The sequence below is a fragment of the Monodon monoceros genome, unplaced genomic scaffold (genome assembly GCF_005190385.1).
Source record: "Monodon monoceros isolate NGI ecotype Baffin Bay Population unplaced genomic scaffold, NGI_Narwhal_1 Super_Scaffold_12, whole genome shotgun sequence".
NCBI lineage: Eukaryota > Metazoa > Chordata > Mammalia > Artiodactyla > Monodontidae > Monodon > Monodon monoceros.
This window is the reverse complement of record NW_021703768.1, coordinates 29,876,913-29,900,927: the sequence shown is the minus strand read 5'-3', so window position 1 is coordinate 29,900,927 and position 24,015 is coordinate 29,876,913. Positions and strand designations below refer to the sequence as shown.

At 39.1% G+C, this 24,015-nt stretch overlaps 1 protein-coding gene across 5 annotated transcripts in view; it reads right to left on the bottom strand.

Annotated features, from left to right (window-relative positions):
* IL7R (interleukin 7 receptor) overlaps positions 1-24,015 on the bottom strand; it is a 44,842-nt gene that overhangs the window by 15,471 nt on the left and 5,356 nt on the right. For 3 of the 5 annotated variants that reach the window (XR_003792812.1, XM_029218532.1, XM_029218535.1), the window contains exons 1-3: positions 19,760-19,887; positions 15,270-15,408; positions 3,729-3,886 (exon numbers count right to left, since the gene is read on the bottom strand). Coding sequence is in view for 4 of the 5 variants with exons in the window: in XM_029218532.1 (XP_029074365.1) it covers positions 3,729-3,886; positions 15,270-15,408; positions 19,760-19,841 (379 nt within the window). In the remaining variant the exon portion in view is untranslated. Of the gene's footprint in view, positions 1-3,728; positions 3,887-15,269; positions 15,409-19,759; positions 19,896-24,015 lie in introns of those variants that run through there. The other 2 variants (XM_029218533.1, XM_029218534.1) reach the window with 2 other exon arrangements.

Here is a 24,015-nt window from a genome sequence, read left to right as displayed (position 1 = left end):
TTTTTACCCTTAGATGCACTATAAACAGGGAAGATACCCCAAAGGGAAGCAGGAGGAAAGGTAGTGGGTGTAGAGAAACAGACCAACAGAGAAGACTGTCAGTCCTTTGACACCAGCCAAGCCAGTTTCTACCTGCCATTCAAGGAAATGATTAAGATTCACATTCTCAACAAAACCTTTGACACTGAATCCCTTGCTGCATCCCCATCTCCCAAGGCCTCTCAATAATGGAAGAATTCAGGGAAGAACAGACTAATGTTGATTACATACTTACTAAGTGCCAAGCTCTTAACTTAGGCCATCTTGCATCGACACTCACTCATTGCCAGTATACTGATGAGGAAACTGAGTCTGAGGGGTTAATTAGCTAAGTTCAGCCCCCATAGGGTGAGTTAATAAGATGTAAATCCAATTCTGTCTGATCCTGAGTCTCACTCTCCTTCATTTATTTATTTTTTAAAAAAAGTATTTATTTATACAGTAGGTCCTTGTTGGTTATCTATTTTAAATATAGCAGTGTGTACATGTCAATCCCACACTCCCAATCTATCCCTCTCCCCTCCCTTTCCCCCCGGTAACCATAAGTTCATCCTCTAAGTTTATCCTGTGAGTCTGTTTCTGGTTTGTAAATAAGTTCATTTGTATGGAGAACAGTATGGAGGCTCCTTAAAAAACTAAACACAGAGCTACCATATGATCCAGCAATCCCACTCCTGGGCATATATCTCGAGAAAAACCTGCTTCAAAAGAATACATGCACCCCAATGTTCATTGTAGCACTGTTTACAGTAGCCAAAACGTGGAAGTAACCTGACTGTCAGTTGACAGAGGAGTGGATAAAGAAGATGTGCTATATATATACACAATGGAATATTACTCAGCTATTAATAAGAGTGAAATAATGCCATTTGCAGCAACAGGTGTGGACTTGGAGATGATCATACTAAGTGAAGTAAGCCAGACAGAGAAAGACAGATATCATATGATATCACTTATATGCAGAATCTAAAAAGTGATACAAATGAATTCTCTCTCCTTCATTGAGCTTTTATTTCTGTGCTCAGCTCTCTCCCACTGAGCTTTTATTTCTGTGCTCAGGCTCTCCCCACACAGGTCTTCTTCTAAACCCAATGGTACATTTGAGCAAATTAGAAAAAGGTGCTCATTCCTCAAGCAACATCTTAAAAAGTTAATTTATTCTTGGCACAACTTGAACTATTATACGAATTTACCCTGACAAGAAAAGGGGGGAGACAGAAGCTGCCCCTCCAGACTTACTGGGGACCCACACCTAAAGAAGGAGTTGTGAGTGAGGGGACTGGTGGCTGCAGGGGACCTTTGGCTCTGGGGCTTAATCAGCAGCATCTAATGTCAATTTAGTTAAATGACAGTTCTATTAATGAACTGTAGCATCAGGAACCAGAAGACGATGCTACTGGGAGACATGTCTCCACCACCGCTCATGCTGCTTGCCCAGGCGTGCTTTCCAAAGCCCCGAGGTGGTCACAGCACCCATTTGTAGACCTATGCTACCAGCAGAGTGCACACCCTTGTCTCTCCTCTGGTCCCTCAGAGGAGGCGGCCGGTCAGGTTTTCCATCTGCTGGGTGGTACAGAATGTGGACTTCGAAGAGCACTGGGCATATGAGATCTGGAGAGTCTGATGGGGCAGACTGCCACCAAGAGCCTGTGGGCGTGCCCTGAGTGTCCACATGCTCATGCACTAAGATGCATGTGGGCCCTCTGTGCTGGGGTGGGTTTTTGTAAGAAGGGGCTCTCCCCTGGGGCTTCAGGACTCTGTCACAGGACTGAGTCTCTGCCCTCTCTGCCTGCTCTCCGAGAGGAAATACATATTTGCAATGTAAATGATGAACTTCTAGATATAGTGCCCTGCGCACAAACTGAACATCCATCCATAGCAGCCTAGTCTCCAAATGACCAAAACTCAGCTTGCTTGTGTCCCAATACTCAGAGATATCCTGTCGTGCCACTGCCCTAAGCACTCACACTGGTTGTGACTAATGTCTCTTTTCTACTCTACCTCTGCTTTTTCTACAAGGTGACTGTTCAAACATGGAACTTCTGCTTTTGCCCTTTACTATATTAGTGGTACAAAACTGAGACTAGATTCCAAGTTTCTCTTTGTCATCTCTAATGAGTATTGCTCTCTTACCTTTAATTTTCTTTTAAGAGGGTGAAGGAAGGAGGTTGAGAAGAGGGAGAGACAGAGCCATAGTATTTAAAACCAGAAAGAGAATGCACCTCTTCAATCACTTTGAACAGTTTTCTCCCTACATATATGGTTTCATTTGTAAATCTCCATAGGTAGAATGAATACAAGAAGTTAGGATTCCATAGCACTGATATACCATAACTGGCTTAGACATTCCCCTCTACCAGGGTATCTCTGAGGTTTTGAAAAAGAACCTTTTTTACCTCAGTGTGATAAATCTGTAAGTAATGGGGAAACTTTTTGTGTCTATATTCCCAGTCTTTCTGATCATTTTATTTGCTTGGTAACCGAATGGTGAATTGGTAATTAATACTGACTTATAACCTGATAATCGAATGGATTTACTGAAATCCATGATTCATATTATTATGTATATTATATAGAACCAAGGGAAACATATATATAAATTTAGCAATTCAAATTGTACTTTTTTGGGAATATAATAATTATCACTTTTTCTGGCCAAGTGTAATATGTATATTCTACATACATATTACACTTAATATGTATATTCTAGGCCAAATCAGATATGACTATGCATCACTCCTCAATAGTGAGTCTCCTAGGAAGGTGTGATGGTAATTTCATGTGTCAACTTGGCTAGGCTATGGTCCCCAGTTGTTTGGCTAAATACTAATCTAAAGGTATTTTTTTTTCTTTAAAGACATGACTAACATTTAAATCAGGAGACTTTGAGTAAAATAATTACTCTCTAAAATGTGGTAGGCCTCATTCAATCAGATGAAGGCTTTAAAAGCAAACACTGAGGTTCCCTGAAGAAGAAGCAATTTTGTCTTAAGAATGCAACATAGAAATGCTGTTTGAGTTTCCAGACTGCCTGGTCTGCCCTCTGGACTCAAAACCACTATATCCACTCTTACCTGAATTTCTAGCCTTCTGGCTTGCCCTACAGATTTCAGACTTGCCAGCCCCTAAAATCATGACAGTCAATTCCTTAAAATGAATCTCTTTTTCTCTATCTATCTATCTATCTCTCATCTATGTATCTATGTATATCCATCTATCCTATTGGCTCTGTTTCCTCTGGATAAGTCTAATACAGAAGGCATATTTACTTTTAAAAATAACTTAATAATTTTGCTAAATACACTCACAGGTAGGTATGTGGGGAGAAGATTACAAGGAATTCAGGAAAAGGTAAGGTGAGGAAGGAAAAGACGTGTGTGGGTGAAGTACAGGAGGCCCAGCTCCAGTTAGACACTTCACACAGATGAACTCTCCCTGCAATCTGTGTCAATCACCCTTTTTCATAGCTCAGTTTGAAGACCCTCAGAGTTCTCTGACAGTAAGAATAAATAGCATAAGCTTCAAACTTTCATTTCTCTTAAGAAATTATATGCATTAGAGAATTTGATATTTTCTATTGTAAATAGTTTTCATGATTTGTCTACTTTAACATACAGAAAGTTCAGACACAGATATCTGTCTTCCGATATCTGAAAAATGGTGACATACCCCCATATACAACTTCTTACCTATTTTGACTATGTTCATTTTTTTGCAAGTCATGCTTTTTCTTCCAAGCTTCACACATATTTTACTGTCTCCAATCAGTAAGAATTTCTTTGTCTTGATGAGATACACCCCTTGCAGTTTATTAAAACTCAGGCAATCTACCTCCAAAAGGGCCCCACTGTAGAAACAAAAAAGGAATTTGTCTTAATTCAAGTAGGAGTTTCTGTGTAGAAGGAATAGCGTCACATCCACTTTTCATTTGTGTGGCTTTAAATTTGTCCATAGGGTAGATGCATATTTGAGAGAGAGAGAATTAAAATAAAATAGCTTTTTGCTGCCATTATAATCAGCATTGATTTACTCAGGCATTAGATGCAATTGAACCTGAAATAGTTAAAGCATGTTCATGAAAATAATGGAAAATTCTTATCTTGTAATAACTGATTGTTAGAAGATAAGTACTTTCTTTAGATGGGAAGGTAATTTCTTTTTTTGATATCCTGCAGGAATAAATTGAAAAAATAAAGCCTGTAAAGAAATATTGACCAAAAAAGGATTAAAGGAAATAATAAAATAGTCCAAAGGATTATATACATAAAACCATATACACTTAATGGGTAATTTGGGAATTTTCATAGGTAATTTTGGCTGAGTTCCACTTTTAACTCATCAACAGACTTTAAAATCAACACTTCTCCCCATGTTCCTTAGATTAAATGTTCTAGGAATTGAATTCTGTCACTTCTGTGACCTCCTATTCCCAATGAAAATCAGGCTTTCAGGAAACGGAAGAAAAGAGAATGTTGCCTACTATGCGACCACATCAAAAGCTCCAAATTGTACTCTTTTTAAAAATTCCTATTTTCAAAAGAAAGTATGTTTTAGTTCCAGTAGTGGCAGAGTAGCTTATATCACACTAACCATCAACATATAACTACTAAAAACTTTGAGCAAGATATTTTTGAAAATACTATTTAAAAGCATTGGAGAAGAACCAAAAGCAGGCAGACACTAGGAGAATTTAATTCTTTAGAAAAGGGTGGATTAGATCCTTGTTTTTAGGTTGTATTTTTTTTTCGGTACTCGGGCTTCTCACTGTTGTGGCCTCTCCCGTTGCGGAGTACAGGATCCGGACGCGCAGGCTCAGCGGCCATGGCTCACGGGCCCAGACGCTCCGCGGCATGCGGGATCTTCCCGGACCGGGGCACGAACCCGCGTCACCTGCATTGACAGGCCGACTCTCAACCACTGTGCCACCAGAGAAGCCCTTGTTTTGTTTTATCTGAAGGCACGTCTCAGGTCACATTATGATGGGCATTTAGAATCTAACAGAAGGCCACAGTTTTACTGTCTTGAGAAGTTAGAGGACAGAGTTTCGGTTGGCCTGAGTGGCTGGGTATTTTTAAGGGAGAAAAGCCTAGAAATGAGGAAACTTTAGACGTAGAAGACACAAAGTCGGCATATAAACTCTGATTAAATTATTATATGTCCCCTTAATTGTGCAGATGTGGAGGAAAATCCAAGGAAACCATGGCAATAGCTAGATGGCTCTAGAAGGAACTAAGAAGATATTTTTGGTGCTGCCTCAAAAGAAGAGTTTGGAGATTAATCCAGCCGAGTTAACTGAGTAACAGAGTTAAAATGAACACTTGCCAGAGGAAGTTATCAGAATCCAATCAATCAATCAATCAACAAAGCACCCTATTTTCGATAGTGTCCTTCCTACATTCAAAAGCTGCTACAAAAGAGCAGAAATAGAAAAATGTGACAAATGGTGAAGATAAAAAGCAGTCAACGGAAACTGACACCAAGAGGACCTGGATGTTGGAACTAGCAGAAAAGAACTTTTCAACAGCTTTTGTAAATATGTTAAACAAAATATGGTCATAATTATTGAATGAATGCAGAATCTTAGTGGAGAAGTGGAAACTATAAAAGAGAACAAAATGAAAATACTATAACTGACAAGTACAAATTTAAAGTTTTAAAAAATGTACTGAATGTATGGGATGGATGTAATAGCAGATAGAAGGCAGAAGAAAAGGTTGGTGAAGCTGAAGATAGATCAATAGAAATTATTTAATCTAAAACAACAGAAAGTCTTATTGACCTGTGGGACAATATCAAGGGGATAAATAAATATGCAATTAGAGTTCCAGAACAAAAAGAAAGAATTTGGCTAAAAAATATTTAAAGAAATAATGTTCTCAAATTTCCCAAATGTAGCAAAAAATATCAACTTTTAGGTTTAAAAACTCAGCCAATCCAAGCAGGATAAATACAAAGGAAACCACACCTAGGTACATCATAGTCAAATGGCTGAAAAGCAAAGGCAAATAAGAAATCTTGAAAGCATCCAGAGAAAAGTATCACTTCTCATCAGAAATTATGTGAATGAGAAGACACTGGAATAATATATTTAAAACACTGGAAGGGGAGAAATATGTCCACTTTGAATCCTTACACTACAAAATATTCTTCAATAATGAAGGCAAAATAAGGATATTTCCAGCTATATAAAAATTGAGATAATTTGTTTTAGGAAGTACTTTAGACCAAAGGGAGATAATAATAGGTGGAATTTCAGATCTACAGGAAGCAATTAGGTTTACCAGAATAAATAAAGAAGCCAATACATATTTTCTTCTCTTAAATTCTTTAAAGATAAAGATTGTTTAAAGCAAATACTGTAGCGTTATTGTGGCATTTACAGTATATGTAGGGACTTCCCTGGTGGTGCAGTGGTTAAGAATCCGCCTGCCAATGCAGGGGACAAAGATTGGGCTCTAGTCTGGGAAGATCCCACATGCTGTGGAGCAACTAAGCTTGTGAGCCACAACTACTGAGCCTGTGCTCTAGAGCCCATGAGCCACAACTACTGAGCCCACGTAACACAACTACTGAAGCCCACGCCCCTAGAGCCCATGCTCCGCAACAAGAGAGGCCACTGCAATGAGAAGCCTGCACACCACAATGAAGAGTAGCCCCCGCTCTCCACAACTAGAGAAAGCCCATGCACAGCCATGAAGACCCCATGCAGCCAAAAAAAAACCACCCAAAACCCAATATATGTAGATATAAAATATATGACAGTAGTACAAAGGGTAGAATGTGATAAGTACAACGATATTGTTGCAAGTTTCTTATATTTTACATGAAATAGTACATTAACTCTAAGAAAGCTCTAAGAAATGGTTGAATATTGCAACAGTTAGAGTAATCTAAAAAGAGATAGTGCCCAAAAGTGAAAATAAGGAAGAAATTGAATGTTGCAATAGTTCTCTTTCTTTCAAAGAAGTTCAATTTATTATTAATAAGCTTTCCTACAAAGAAAACTTTATGCCCAGATAAAGCTAGTGAATTCTATCATATATATACAAAATAGTGCCACTCCTACACAAATTCTTTCAGAAAATAGAGGAGAAATGAACGCCTCCCAACTTATTTTATGAAGTTAGCTCAAATCTGGTACAGAAAGCTGGCAAAAATATTACAGAAAAGAAATTTACAAATGAATGTTCCTCAAGAAAATGTCAATACATTGAATATTAACACATAATGATAAAGTGGGATGCATGCAGGAAATCAAGGTAGGTTCAACAATCAAAGATCAATCAATACAATTCACCACATGAACAGAATAAAAGGCATAAATAATCTGATCAACTCAAGTGATTAGAAAAAGCATATGACAAAATTCAACATCCATTTATGATAAAACTCTCAGCAGACACATCCTCAACCTGATAAAAGGCATTTACAAAAGGTCTGTAGTTAATAACATACCTAATGGTGAACTAGTGAACAGTTTTCTCCTAAGGTAAGGACAAGGCAGGAATATCTATTTTTCACAGTTTTTATTCAACAGTGCACTGGAGGTTCTAGCCGGTGCATAAGGCAAGAGAAACAAATAAAAATCACCAGTTTGAAAAGAAAGAAAATAAGACTTTCTTTACTTGCAGACATGTTTGTTCATATGGAAAACTATAAAGGCTCTCCAACACAATCACAAGAATACAAAAGTCGGTATACAAAAGGTCGGTATACAAAAGTCGGTATACAAAAGTCAATTATATTTCTATAGACTAGTGTCCAAAAATAGGAAAATAAATTTTAAAAGTAATAGCTCCACTTATGATAGCAATAAAAACATAAAACGCTTAGAAATAAAATTAATAAAAGATGTTTAAGGCCTTTGCAATGGAAATTACAAAACATTCCTGAGAGGTATTAAAGGAGATCTAAATAAATAGAGAGATGCATTCATGGATTAGCAAACTCAGTGCTGAAAAATGGAAATTTCCCCCAAATTGGTGTATGTAATTTTAATCAAAATCTCAGCAGGATTTAAAATAAGTCGACAAGCTGATTCCAAAATTTATGGGGAGGGCTTCCCTGGTGGCGCAGTGGTTGAGAGTCTGCCTGCCGATGCAGGGGACACGGGTTCGTGCCCCGGTCCGGGAAGATCCCACATGCCGTGGAGCGGCTGGGCCCGTGAGCCATGGCCGCTGAGCCTGCGCGTCCGGAGCCTGTGCTCCGCAACGGGAGAGGCCACAACAGTGAGAGGCCCACGTACCACAAAAAAAAAAAAAATTATGTGGAAACCCAAAGAACTCAGAATAGTCAAAACAACTTTGAAAAAAGTAGAACAAATAAGGAGGACACAGAGCACTTGATTTCAAACTTACTATAAAGTTATGATAATCAAGACAGTTTGGCATTGGCACAATGACAGAAATATTAATCAATGGAAAATATAGAGTGTTCAGAAATAGACTCATACACATAAGGTTACTTGATTTTAAAACATGCACTCAATCAATTCAATGGAAATAAATCTTTTCAGCAAATTGTCCTGAAACAACTGAGCAAATGTGTGGAAAATATGAACCTCAATCTCACAAAAATTAATTGGGTATGGAGTATAGCTCTAAATTTAAAGATTAAAACTGTAAACTGTTTAGAAGAAAACATAAGAAGATATCCTCCTAGATTTGAGTGTAGTCAGACAGTCATCACACAAAAAACACTAAACATAAAAGAGAAAAATGAAATACGTTGGACTTCATCAAAACGAAAACCTCCTGCTTATTAAAATATGTCATTAATAAAATGAAATGGCAAGCTACAGACTAGCAGAAAATAATTGTAGTACATATATCTAACATCAGAATTGTATCCAGAACATATAAAGAATTCACATCCATCAATAATAAAAGGACAAATAATTCAATGAAAAAAGACAAAAGACTTTAACAGATACTTGGCAAAAGAAGACATACAAATGGCCAACTGTACCTGAAAAGCTGGCCAACGTTATTTGTTATTTGAGAAGTGTAAATAAAATCATGAGATACACTTTCAAAGCCAAATATTGGAAATGATGTGTAGCTCTCATACATTGCTGGTAGTAGAATGGTATAACCACTTCGGAAAACTTGTTGGGTAGTTTCTTATAAAGTTAAATACACACCTACCCTGTGATACAGTAATTCACTCTGGGGTTTTTACCTCAGAGAAATGAAAATATGTACCAACAAACTGATTTGTATAAGAATGTTAATAGTAACTAAAAAGAATAGCCTCAAACTTGAAAAAACTCAAACATCCATCAAGAAAGGATTAAAAATTTGTGATATATTTGAACAGTGGAATTAATATGCAGCAACTGAAAAGATGAGCTATGAGATAAGCATCAACATAGATAAATCTCTAAAACATTTTGTTGTGTGAAAGAAGTCAGACAGAAAAGAGTGAGCAGTGTGTTATTTCATTTATGAGAATAATCAGAAACTGGCAAAACCAAAGGGTGATAGATTTCAGAACTGTGATTGCTCACAGGAGATGAGGAAAGACTGGAAGGGGACCTGAGGCATCCTTCTAGGGTGAAAGAAAGGTTCTGTATCTCAACTGAGGTGATGGCAACATGTCAAATATGTTTCTCAAAACTCATTTAATGGACTTCCCTGGTGGCGCAGTTGTTGAGAATCCACCTGCCAATGCAGGGGACATGGGTTTGATCCCTGGTCTGGGAAGATCCCACATGCTGCGGAGCAACTAAGACCGTGTGCCACAACTACTGAGCCTGCACTCTAGAGCCCGCGAGCCACAACTACTGAAGCCCTCATGCCTAGAGCCTGTGCTTCGCAACGAGAAGCCACCGCAATGAGAAGCCCGTGCACCGCAACGAAGAGTAGCTCCCGCTCGCCGCAACTAGAGAAAGCCCGCGCACAGCAATGAAGACCCAACGCAGTCAAAAAAAAAAAAAAAAGAAAATTTATAAAAAAAAAAGTTGACTAAAGAGTTGAAGTATTTACAAAAAAAAACAAACTCACTTAATATCTATACATTTTACCATAGGTAAACTTTACCCCCAAATGAATGGTAATCCAAAAAGAAAGTGAAATTAAATTAATAAACCACATAAACAATAAGGAAGTAAAGCAGAATATGTATTGTTACTGTAAAAATAAACAGTGCAGAGTAAAAGTAAAATTACTCATTTCTTTCCTTCAACCCTCTATTTAATTCACATCTCCTGTGATAACCATGATTACCAGTTTGTTTTTCCTACATGGTCTTTAAATCCAGCCAGATAGCCCAAAAAAGAGGCATAGTTGGGTCAAATTGCAAGTGAGGATTGTGGAAGAAAAAAGTTTGCTTTCCATGAAGAGAATTCTTCTCATTAATCAGATTTTAAAAAAAATTATAGGGAGTATAGTCTAAAAAGGTCACTTACTTCCAACAACCAAGAATGTGTGTTGGTTTTCTGTGGTGAGTTGGATGTGTGTGCACTCTTCTGTGCATGTGCCCATGTGAGCCCTTTCCAGGATCATTCCTGAAGTCTGAGCAGAAGGAACATGTCTGTGTGGCTTGAGGCGAGGTGGGCATGGAGTTAAAATCTGAGGAGAATGCCTCAGCTTTACGTGAAGAACCTCTCACCTTTGGGCTGCTGTGGTCTTTGTGGTTAATCTCTTGTAGTCATGAAAACGTAAGACTGATGAATAAATTTTAAGTTTAATAATTGGCTAAAAATATTTATTGTTTGTGGGACATTCCTTAAAAATTTCCCTCCCAATATAGTTCTTTGTTAACTGTTATTTAGGGTATGCAGTTCTGGCTTTGAGAGTGTGTGTGTGTGTGTGTGTGTGTGTGTGTGTGTGTGTGTGTGTGTATGTGTGTGTGTTGGAGTTTCTAGAGTATGCCCCTTGTTGGGCTACATGGGTTTTCCCATTTGGAGAAGAGTAAAAATAAAAAGCAAAATTTTAAGGTAAGCTAGACGGATACTAAGGAACAGACTTGAGAAGAGTGTCAGATGGAAAGTTCTGAAGATGGCAACACTCTCATGGTTTGATGAGTAAGGATGCAAGAGGAGAACTGGGTCAGGATCCCACTTCTGAACTTTAGGTAAATGTGCTATGGAGGAATTAGAAGGAAATGGCTTTTGGTTCAATCATTGAGTTTAGGATATATTTGTAAGTAAAGCATGTGTGGAATATTCCATTGCAGATCCTTAACATGTAGCAAGGTCCCGGTACTCTTGGACATTTAAGAAGAATCTAAAATGGAATTCTTAGTGCATTCCTGCTCTTCAGGGAGTGCAAGTAATGAGCAAGAAAAATAAAGCATCACCATATTGCTGTCTTGTGAGCCTGGGCATCCTTTTATGGGGTCTGAGCTCTAGGAGCTGCCCTATGTGGAGGGGAAGCTGCACCAGAAGACTAAGAGACAACTGTGGTCTAGAACAGACAGCCTTGCTTTGTGCCACTAACCCTGGCTTTAGGAGATTGGAGGAAACTCTGTGTCCCCCCATGAGTGGCTCAATTCAATTCAATCCAATTCATTTCAATTCACTTAACTAAATTAAAACAGCTTACTTGGTTGCTAACTGTGTATTGCTAGGACTGGGAATGTTCTGGGATTTCACTGGCCAACACAATAGCCATAACCCCACATGTGGAGGTTGAACACTTGAAATATGGCTCATCCAAATTGAGATGTGCTCTAGATATGAAATACCAGATTCTGAAGATGTAGAATGCAAAAGAGTGTAAAATAGCTCATGAATATTTTTTTCACACAGATTATAGGTTGAAATGATAATATTTTGGCAATATTACATTAAATAAAATACTAAAATTAATTTTCACCTATTTCTTTTTTTTAAATGAGGCTACTAGGAAAGTTTAAATTACGTATATCGCTCACACATTTGTGGATTACATTGTATTTCTGTTGGATAGAGCTGTTCTAGGTATTTTGGTGGAGAGTTCACTACATGTACCCAAGTAGTACTATAGGCTAGCAAATCTGGCCCTGTAGGACCTTCCTAAGGGACATCAAACCTAAGCCGCTCACACAAATTCCTTTGTTCTGAAAACAGGGCGAGACTGCTTGGGACCACTGCACCTGATTCTTCACCCCAATGCCACCTTCCTAAGCCTCCTGCAATCGCCGGGAGTTTAGAGTGATAAATACATTTCTCTTGTTGGTGCAAACAGATATTTACATGGAAATACTAAAAACAGCCATAGATTTTATTCCTCATTTGGCCCTAAAAGACAGAATCTTCTCAAAAGTATTAAACACCTTTGAAAGTTAGTATGGATTACTGTAGAAAGGACTAAATTACAAACACTTGACAGATATTGCTAGTTAAGTCAGGAGCATGAAGTAGACTTGGCAGGATGCAGCCTGTGATGGTGGTAATTGATGAAAACAAAAAAATGACATATTTGAAGTGGTATCTGTAGGCGGTACCTGGGAGTGACTGTGGTGCCCCCAAGAATGTGGAAATAAAGGAAACATAATTACCTTCTGAGCTGAATACGAAAGTTATGCAGACACCTAAAAAGCAGGGTCCCACATTTACATGCCTGTGGTGTCCACGTGGGTAATAAAATTGAGAAAAGGGAGCCTAACTTCAGGACTGAGATTTAATTTCCCATCTATAGAAGCAATCAGAATTTTGTTCAGCTAATTTTTGCTGTCTAGGCCCAGCATTACTAAATCTGATTTTTAAAGAGATACCTAGATTTTTAAATGATGGCCACTAAATTTAGAAAAATTAACACTTTGAGATATGAATCAAATTAACTCTGGTCTTAAAATCAACAAACAAATTTCCTTTGTTTTGCTGTATTTACGGAACATTTGGATCACATTTTCAATGAAAATCTGACGACACTGAGAGAATTAAGTACCATTTACAGGCCATAAGCCAGACACTAAACCTTCTACCCCAGTGCAAGGTGATTGCTAGGATCAGAGCTTAAATGACTCCCCAGGTCACAGAGCTAGTGCCGCTACTGGGATTCCAACCTGCCTGCCTGTTTCCAGCGCCTCTGCTTTGTCACTCCAGGTACCTGGGAGCTGGTTAGGGTTCTGGTGAATGAAGAATTTCTAGATCCCCCAGTGAGAGTGGATTTATATTGATGTACAACCTACTGGCCCTCTCTTTCTCTCCTCCCCCCAAACACCTGAGCCGGGGATGAACATTTGGGTCACTATGATAGTTGCATCTGTCCACGTAAAGGTGTCAACTGGAGTGCTGGCAATCCAACTCTGTGACTTTGGCTAATCCAAGTCCATCCCTGAGAGATGGAACTGCACACTGAACACTAAGTAATGGGTTTCTGAGCCTGGGAGACTGGCGGCCAGATCAGGCAATGCTTGTTAGAAAACGTCCCTGGTGAGCCCTCTGGGAAACAACGCCTGCTTTCTATCGACAATCCTGCCTGTGTAATGACTTCAGCAGAACTCACAGTTTTCAATCATTTACAATTTCTTTCTTTATAAATTTATGTTCACAGAAAAACAAGCTCGAATAAAGCTAGTTTCATTGTGGAAAAGAAGCCCAACCAAAGCAGCAAGTACAGCACTCTATTTAAGTGGCTTTAACTTGAGCTACATCACTACTCTGAACCCAGGAGCTGCGCGAATCTCTCCCTCAAGGTGTGGATACCTTTGCGAAAATGGCTTTTCTCCAGAAGCACCTTAACCTACTAAGGGCTTCATACTTATACTTTCACTCTGAAAACGTGTCTTAAAACAATCGCTTTCCAACAGAAATATCTGAACCCAACTGAAAAACCCAAACGGAGGCTATGGACAGGTTAAAATATGACAGGAGAAATCAAGAGACTTGTTAAAGGGAGCGGGAAAGTTTGTTCAAGTGGCCAAGGAAGTGGTCAAATACCATTGTGAATGAAAGTGGACAGAAGGTCAGCCTCAGCCTCCCCAAGAAAAACCACTACAGTTCACCACCCGGCTGGCTGGAAAGCCCAAAGCAGACCTCTGTGTTGGAGAGGGTTTTGCCCACAAAAATGAGTGCATCTTTTGAATGAGTTGTTCAGCTGCCTTAGCGGAGTCTAGTTGCTGCACAGATTCTGAACATTGTAGGTTCCTCTTCTCTTGATATATTTTATTCCTGGAAAGCATGTTATAGAAGTGAACTGACAGAGGCAGACTGAGAACACACTATGGAATTCAAGTCCAAGGTCATATTTATCCAATGACCATAGCAGAAGACACTTCATGAACAGATGTAGGGAATTAATGTAAGACGTGGGATTCAGGGCTTGTCTAGACTATATATTGTGGAGGATTGGCTGAGTGTCTACGGAATTTAAGAAGCCCTCTTTTAGTACTGGTGGATCTTGACTTACTTTCCTTACTAGGCAACTAACTAAAATTAGGTCATCTGATATGAATTTGGAAATAGCCGCAAGTCAGAATTTCACGGTCGAGTATTTTTTTCAAGTCATTAGAGATAGTAACCCTTGGCAACAAGAGATGATTTGTGAAAGAGGGAGAAGATAAAGTTCTGAGTTCTTTACCAAACCTTCAAACCAGACACAGACTTTCTTTTTACCTTTTCTCAGAGGCTCCATGAAACCAAGAGCCACTTTATTTCTGTGGATTTTTGGAAAACTGGTATTGAGAGTACCATCTGAAGTCAAACTGTGTCAAGGGGATGGCAGCTAAGTCTAGATTCATAGAGTTTTGCCTTAATGCCTCTTTTTCACTCCTTATTACATACATCTAATTAAAGTATTAAATTATTTAAGCATCACATCTCCCTATGAGGTGGTATATCTTATCTAACAGGTGAAGAAACTAAGACATAGAAAAGTTATACAACTTACTCTAGATTAGAAAGCTAGTGAGTGCTCGTGTTGGGATTAGAAACCAGGCACCTGCCCTCAAGTGCAGCTTCAAGACACTACATTGTCTCATGTTGGGCAAAGAGCTTTTGGGGGATGAGTGTCCCAGAAGAACCAGAATTTAAATTCTGCCATGAAGTCAGGAGGGATGTGGGATCTCCTACATCCATACTGTCATTTGGCTGTAGCAGCGGGACCTGACAGATGAGCTCTTGAGAGTTGCTTTGCTTGATTCTCTTGGTGAAGGACAAGGAGTTCCAGGAAGATTTTGGAATTTATTCAATTATAATATTTGATAATTAGCTCCCACACTCTCACCTTTGCAGCTGGTGCTGTACAGTATACGAAAGAGAGACAGAGGATTTCTAAGCACCCACTGAAGGCACCATTCCTTACCATATTTCAAATTCCATATTGGTGCTGTTGATGTCCGGGTCGTCAAATGCACAGGTCAGCAAGTGCTGGGATCCATCCACTTCCAGCTGACTGTAGCACGAGAATGAGTAGTCATCCATTTCTGCATCGTCAAAGTCTCCTGGGAAAGAACAAACCTACAGCTGTTAATGAAGCCAATAAGTGCATCCTTTTGATATGCGGAGGGACTGATAAAATGGCAGCCTTCTGTGGTGGACATAAAAGAGTGATGGTTGTTTATCTAAAGAAGGAAAGCCCAAAGACAAAGACAAGAAATAGGATTTCAAACAAACAAAATCACAAAACCAAAACAAAACCTAATGAGCACAGATTTTTTTCTAATAGAAAAGAAGTCATCACAATTAGTAAATAGCTTCCTAAGATTTCTAAATATCTCTGCCATCGGGTGAGTGCATTGGGGTCTAGAACGAGACACTAAACACACGCTTTCTTTTATATAGATGGGAATTTCTTTTGTTTGTATACATTTCAAATGAGATACTTTATTATTTATGTGCTACCTAATCTAGTCTTGGGCTTTATTACTAACCTTCATTTATTCCCTCCCAAGAATTGTTTTTGAATGAAAGAAGGTGATAGTTAACTTGCATTCAGAAGTTCCCTTTTTTGAAATGGTAGCTTTCCCTTGCCTAAATAGGCATCCTAACTAAAAGTACCGTCATCTCCATTGAGTGAATATTTATAAAAGGCAACTGGTCTTAAGCTACTAACTGAGGCAAACATGATTAGGAAAAAGTACATGACAGGACTCAGATCTGGCGGGCCTTCCCATGAATCTTATAGATGCTATTTCTGTGCTTATACAACCTTCTTTTAGAGATACTGCACTTTCTAGGTATTAGCAAAATTCTGGAAGTATGTGGGGAACCAGAATTTTTTTGCCACCACTTTTGGAAAGTATTGTCTGTCAGAGATAGTATTTGATTTCTTAAGCTGGGTTGAGGCCCTTAAGATTATATAGATATTTTGTGTGTATATTTTACAATATTTAATAGAGAAAACTACGCCAGCAAATATACTCCAAGTGGGATCTGAGAAAATCCAGAGTAACAAAAGCCATTCTCAGGTTGAGTGTGAGCTATGATTGCTTCAGAATCCAATGATACTAGAAATTACTTTGGCCCATTGATACTAGAAAATAGATGCTCTAGGGCTTTAAATAGGATAGACAAAATACTAAAAATCAAACCCCGGTTTAGTGTCCTGTAGGCCATGGGATTACAAACAGCATCCACTTTACTTCAATAACCCATTAGTTCTATGGGAATGTTACTAAAGCTGGTTGTGAGCGGATCAACCAGTTGAGAGAAAGGTCGGTTCAGTCAAAGTGACAAATCTCAAAAAGCCACATCTAGATAAGAGCTGTGTGCACTGCTCTTTCTGACTATAGCTAGAACCCATCCGGCTCACAATTCTGCCACCAGCAAAGACTCCTTATGTAATTTCAGAAGAGTATGGCCCTCTTATTAATGACAATTTTAAATAATGAGGGGCAGCCCACCATTTAGGGCTCCCATTTCAAAACATATTCGTTCCTAATCTCATGGGGTGAGATCTAGTCCCCTAATTGCTGGCACATTTCTTGATGGAATGGTTCTGTGTGGCTTTAGCCTGCCCTTATATGGCAGTACTCATGCTCTCTTAATGTTTTCTCTTCTTTAGAACTTCCACCAATCTTGTACAACAGAACCTACATTACTATTTGGATTCAGACCTTTGTGGATCATCTTTGACTCAAAAATTCTTCAACATACAACGTAAGCCAGAGAGAGCAGAGTCTGGCAGATGCCAGGTATTAACAGAACAAAGCACTCCCACCATCCTTAACCATCCAACCTGGCAAAGTGAGCTTGCTGTATATTCTTATACATTTTATACAGCAGTGGCCGCTTACAATAGCCAAGACATGGGAGCAACCTAAATGTCCATTGACAGATGAATGGATAAAGAAGAGGTGGTATACATATACAATGGAATAGTACTCCACCATAAAAAAGAATGAAATAATGCCATTTGCAGCAATATGGATAGACCTAGAGGTTAAGTAAGTCAGACAGAGAAAGACAAATATCATACGATATTGCTTACATGTGGAATCTAAAAAATGATACAAATGAACGTATTTACAAAACAGAAATAAATTCACAGACATAGAAAACAAACTTATGGTTACCAAAGGGGATAGTGGGAGGCGGGGGGAGATAAATTAGGAGTTTGGGATTAACATATACACACTACTATAACAAGGACCTACTGTATAGCACAGGGAACTATACTCAATACCTGATAGTAATCTACAATGGAAAAGAACCTGAAAAAAAATATGTATGTATAACTGAATCACTTTGCTGTACACTTGAAACTAACGCAACATTGTAAGTTAACTATACTTCAATAAATGAGAAGAAAAGCAGTGGTTATACAATTAAAATGGCCATGTTTTGAGAAACAGCTCATTGCCTCTTTAGCAGGTGTTACTGAGCCAAGTTGCTTTGTATACAAGAAAAATTCTCCTCAATAACCTGCAAAATCGCATGGCATTTTACAAAGAGAATGTTATACCTGCTCTAAGCTTAGCTAAGCATCATATACACAGTGGTTAAGACCTCTGGCACCAGAGCTGAACAGATGTGGGTTAAAATCCTGGCTATTCTACTGTGTAGCTGTGGTCTTCCATCAGGTTATTTGACCTTTCTAAGCTTCAGAGTTCTGACATTTAAATTCATGTTATCATGAGGAATCACTGAATAAATGTATACAAAGACTTCTTAGAACACAGTAAGCACTCAATCAGGGTTAGCTACTTTATCACATTTTTTTGAGAAATAAGTAATGAAAGGGTAAAATAAGAATTCTAATTCTGAGAATATACATGAAACATTTGGGCCTCCTTTGAAAAAGAGTTCTCTGTCAAAGGTGTTATTATGACTATGGCTTTGAAATTACATAGAGCTTTTAACAGTGAGTTAACCTATTATTTTTTAAAAGCTCAGTATAAAAATTAGGTTTTTTGAACTATGTATTATAGACAAGGCGGTGTGGTTTAAAAGCTTCCTACTGAAAGGGCTTAGTTGAGTAAAAGTATAAATGGTTTGGATTTTTAAAAAGTCTCCCTTTCTTCTCTTGATCACTCTTGTGGTTATCAGAGAAATAACTTATCTTTCAACAAACCACAGTTGATTATTCTGAATTCCTGACACCCCAAACCGGGAAGTATTTTGATGTAGTCATGTGGATGGGTGGTTACAAATCTCCTAAAAGACCCTGAAATTTAAAAAGTTGAAGTGAAAACTCAGCTTTCAATTAAAATTGTTAATTTCTTTTCAAAATAATATGACCAGCAGGGAGAAATAGAAGGGATGTACTATACTCCAAAGAGTAAGATTTATGTGTTACGTGCCAAGCATCTATCTACAGACACAAGACAACATTTACCATGAAATAATCATCGTCTCCCACAAAGTGATTTATTTACAGTCACACTGTGAAAAATGTCAACCCTCTGAAAAGTCCCTTAAAGAACATATTCTAGGGATTTCCATCCTTAGAAATTACGTGACTTAAGATATCCAAGCTGATTCATTAGACTGATGTGTTTGATATCTTCATTAAGCAAACACTTTGTAAGTCTTAAAGTGAAAGCATTTAATTCTCAGGAGCAGTTTGGTGGTCCAGGTTTCCAGGTGGCTCCTCTGGACTACTTCACCTTTGTGTACGGTTCAGTTGTAATTACAAGGGATTTACAAAGTAGGGAGCATCTGCCTCTAGATACTAAGTATTTTAAGGATCCCAAAGATAATTATTATATGACGGTAAAATTGCTGACATGGAGATAGTTAAATATATTTCAATGAGAACTCGCTCAGATCTTAACCCTATTCAGTTATTCACTAAGAATACCACACGATTCTACCAAAACTAAAGTATTTTGAAGACATTTTCAAATATTTGTTAAATGTGTACTATGTTCTAGATGCTAGAGTAGGTGCTGAGGATATAGCAAAGGTAAGTGCAGACAAAGCTGTTGTTCTTGGATATTATTTTATCTTGAAAGTGAAGCTTTCAGAACCTTCTAAAAAGCTAAACAAAACAAAATGAGCTTCATTTCTTGACAAGGAAAAATTACCTTGAAGATTCTCCAACAAGCATAACCAGTGTGTCTCTGTGGGTGTTCTTTTTGTGAGAGCAGAGGCATTGACCAACATGTAAGATCCACACTGAGAGAGTCAAGTGCATCCCTTGACATCCCTAAGCCTGTACAAACCACTCACAGTGCTGTCCCCAGGCCCCCTGTCCCGGTGCTTAGAATGCACAAAACGACTGACTACATGGCAAGCCCTCAAACTCCCTTCTAACCCAGTGCCCCACTTTGGTCTGTTAGGGATCTGAGCAACCTGAAACAGATGCTAGAGATCATCTGAAATCCTAAAGAAAAGTTAGAAATGACTCACCATTCTCTGCATAGCCACTTTCTCCAGAAACGGCTTGAAGTAAATAGAAAACCATACCCAAAGCAATACCTAGAGGTGTCATTCTGAGAGAGAAAGAGAGGAGAGAGCAGGCGCGTGAGCCTACGTGTAGGGAGGAATGAATGAGAGAGAGAGAGAGAGAGCAACTTAAATCTACAGCTTTAGGACTTTATACTTGTTTAACCACAGGGGGGATGTATTGGGGGAAGTATAAACAGCAGAAAAGAAGGCAAGTGCCAGAAACAGGAAGTGTGGGTAAAAGGAGTGTTGCTATAAGCAGAAGTGGAGGGAAGGAAGGGATGGAGCCTTTGAGATGCTTGTCCCTGGCAGCCCCCAAACGTACTAGGCTTGTTTCAGACTAAGGTGGTAGATTCAAACCCAGGTTCAAACTAGCTTAGGCCCGCTTTAAAAGTATCATGAGACAAAAATCTAAACTGACAAACTTATCAGTTGCATGTCTGGGGTGAGTCTTGCTTTAAAGAAAGATTCTGCACTTAATGAAGTCATTTATTGCAGGTATACTTTAAATTGTCTACCTCTCGTCTCAGAACATACACGCTAGAGAGTTCCACAAGCACAGTAACTATTCTGTTTTGTTCTTTGTGTAACCCTGGTGGTTACTGATGCCTCACCCATCATAGTAGGCATTCAAGAATTATTTGTTTAATTTAGGAGTTGGCAAGCTATGGCCTAGGGGCCAAATTTGGCCTACCACTTGTTTTCGTAAGTAAAGTTCTGTTGTAACATGGCTGCTTTGGGGCTGCAAGAGCACGGTGAAGTCGCTGAGACAGAAACCATACAGCACACAAAGTGTAAAATCTTCACCATCTAGCCCTTTACAGGAAAAGACCCTTTGTTTAAATAGTCTTCCCCATGTATGTAAAATGGGATTCTATTTGTGAAAATCTGATTGCCGCACTGCTTTGCAGTAACATACGGTACATGCGGACCACCCTGGTACCTACTTATACGGAGCAGAAGCCTGAGACAATGACAGAGGTCACTCAGACTCTCCTTAAACTAGGTTGTCCATCAAAATTGTCCCCAACATGGCCTCATGGTTAAAGCAGTGATATTTGTTATGCCTGGCTGACTTTTTAGTAATTGTTGGATGTTCCCCCTTAAACCATCATTCACGTTTGAAGGCACAGGTACATAGCGGTTCTGTCATCAACACACAGACAGGGCTCCTAAAAGGCATACTTCTTCTGCTCATGTCGTCTCACGGATAATCTAGCCTGGATTCCGGCCATGAAACACTACTGTCTTGACTCACCTTGACTCTTTTAGAAAGAAGCCACAAGTGTAGGATTATAAGGTGACAAGTACAGAGATGCTGAGTGGACAGTGACTTTTGAACTTCTGTTTAATTCACTGTTATTGGGTAAAATCGGTCCTATGGGCTTGTAAAAATGGCTATAGTAACCAAGATGAACAACATGTCCCCAAGTGTAAAACAGAGAGTCTTTGAAAGCCGCATAAGTAGCTTGTCATCGTTACAGTTACTGTGACAATCTCATAAGATGAGAAAAGAGGAGGTGGGGCATTTGTATCAGCCCCTGGAAGACCCTCTTCAGGGTTGAGGCAGATCCGTGACAGATACGGGATGCCCTGTTTATAGTCACACTCTGGACTACAAGCTCAAGGAACATTTCAGAGCAAGAAGCCAACTGAATGGGATATAATCTACCTCCTCCACCTGCTGCATCTTTCACACATCTTCCAAACCAAAGAAATGGTGACAGTTTTGTGCCTCAAATGATAATTTGTGTTCTCGTCTCTGATTTTGTTTTGAATGCTCAGTTAGAAAATCATAAGCCTGATTCACAAAAATTAGTGTGTTTTGTGTCTTGAGCTGAATATCCTTTCAAGAAAGCTCTAATTATAAATTTCCATGAACTAAATAAGTCTTCAAAGAGAAATCACAAATCATATCCATCCACCAACACAGACCTCATGAACTGCTCACAGGCTGTCACTCCACGGGTGAGTAACTGGGTCATGTCTCTTTAAATTCTCTTGTTTATCATTTAAGTGGACTATCATTTTGATTGTATCTCTTTCCTTTAGTTGTGAAGACATAAAAGAACAAAGCCAAGACACAATATTTTGGTACAGCATGTGCTAGTTTGCTCAGGGGATTTCCACGGGTGTACTTACTCTCTTTGGGTGGGGCAGGAGCTGCTGAAGGACCTCAGAGAGGAACCTAGATTAAGTGTGGGGCGCTCAAAGAAATGAGAAGCCTCCTTAGTCCTTCTAGACATTCTGGGGAAACAATGGTGCCTTCTCTACATTCTCTACCCAGATCTTTGGAAGCTTAGAAAAGCTGAGGAAGAACTGCCTTACTCCACCTACCCCCCAAAAGGAGACATTTACTATATTGCCTTGTCATTATTGGCTACGGGAGAAGGGAGAGTGGAGAGATGAGAACAGCAGATGTGGAAAGATGCTCAAGGCACCTGAACCTCCAACTGTGGAATCAGGATCTGAGCACAAAGCAGTCTTTGATGGGGCAACTTGATCAGAGCTTACATTTTCTCCTTCTCTTCTCTCATCATTTCTTCTCATCGCTACCTTTCTCTTCTTTCTGATGTTGTCTTCCTTTAGCTTCTGGAGTTCCTATGATATGGTGAATCGTAGCAAAGGCATTTTATTATTTCTCATATACAGAGAACAGAGTGACCTTGTAAGACTCCCAGGATCAGTTGATCCCATCTCTCCTTTCTGCCTTTTTTTGTGATTATTTGGACCATTTGTGAAGCTGACAAAGCACGCAAAGATTTTCTTTTATTTTCATACTGTAATAAGTTACGTGCCCTCTGTGTATAACTGGTTAGGGTCCTAAAGAGCTCAGAGAATTGACCTTCTAGCAAGATTTGAAATTCTGTAATGTTTGAGTTGGAGGAGTGCGTACATTCTTTGATTGTTTCTTGTTTGTTCACTTGGTAAAAGTCCCCCCAGGAAGTCCCATGTTTTCTGTTTTTCCCCAGTCAATAAGGACAAAGATATTGCTGAGCAAATTCAGGCTGAGAGCTTAACTTATTGATAATCTTCACTATCTCGACTCTTCTCTTAGGAAATTTTATTTCCATCCTTGACGGAAATTATAGAGTTAGTGGGATAGACACCAATGTGTTGCCTCTTTCAACACCCTTGGGAAACAAACTGTTTCAAAAGCAAAAGTATTTCCTGAGTCAGGTTTTAGCTGAAGCTTATAAAATAGCCCCAAGCATTTAGTAATTTTTCCTAAATGAGAAAGATGTAAAAGTCACTCACCTTGAGATTGAATATTAAAGGAGAATAAAGTGAAAACACAGCAACAATAGTAATAATAGGCAGTATGTTGCTATAGGAATATACTGGGCAAAATCTGATGCTGGAAAAAATACTCAAAAAGTCCCAAAATACATTCTTTGAAATCTGTAATCTGTTTTAACCTCCCCTCTGCCCACTGTCACTTTCCTTTTAAAATTAAAGATTAGATTTTACCCATAAGAGGGAAAGCAATCATTGGCCCTGCCTTCTGCCGGAAAAGAGAAACCCAGGTGAGCTCAGTGGTGTGACTGGGGACCCCCGAGCACTATGGGAAAAGAGAAATAAAAACACTCAAGGGTGTCAAGTGGGCGAAGAAGGCTGTGGGGAAATCTAACTTTGCCCTAGTCCTAAGTCATTTGTCTTTAGCATTTTATCAGTGTGTGCTGAGTCAGGCCCCAGGCTTTTAAGGGGGAGTCCCAGCATCGTGAAGTTTCATTTCCAGGAGCACAATATTTTCCTTGTTGTGGCTCTTCTTTCATTTCCCTTTCCTCCTTACCCCACGTCTTCAGCCTCATGACTTGCTGTTGCTTGTGTTTTTTCTGGGCAGAGTTTGACATGCCAGAGCTGTTTTGTCTTTACAAGATTTTAGTCTCTGTCTTTGGAGGCAACAAAAATGGAATATTTAAGTACCAACTGGTCACTCTTTGCTAAAGACATTTCTGCCAGAAAGTGAATAGTTTGATGCCAGGACATGCCCTCATTTTGATAAAAATGTGATCACGAGTGCCGATCCTTCGGGAAAGTGGCACACCTTCTGGCCATGGCTGCAGACCCTGGAGCTTCTGCAGGCATCTGGCAGGACATGGGTCTACCTACAGCACATGGTTTCTCTTTGAGCCCTTCCTGAGACGGTCCACGGCAGGGTCCTGCTTATAACTGTCAGACACAGTGCCCCACTGTGCTTTGGAGAAAAATCTGGATTG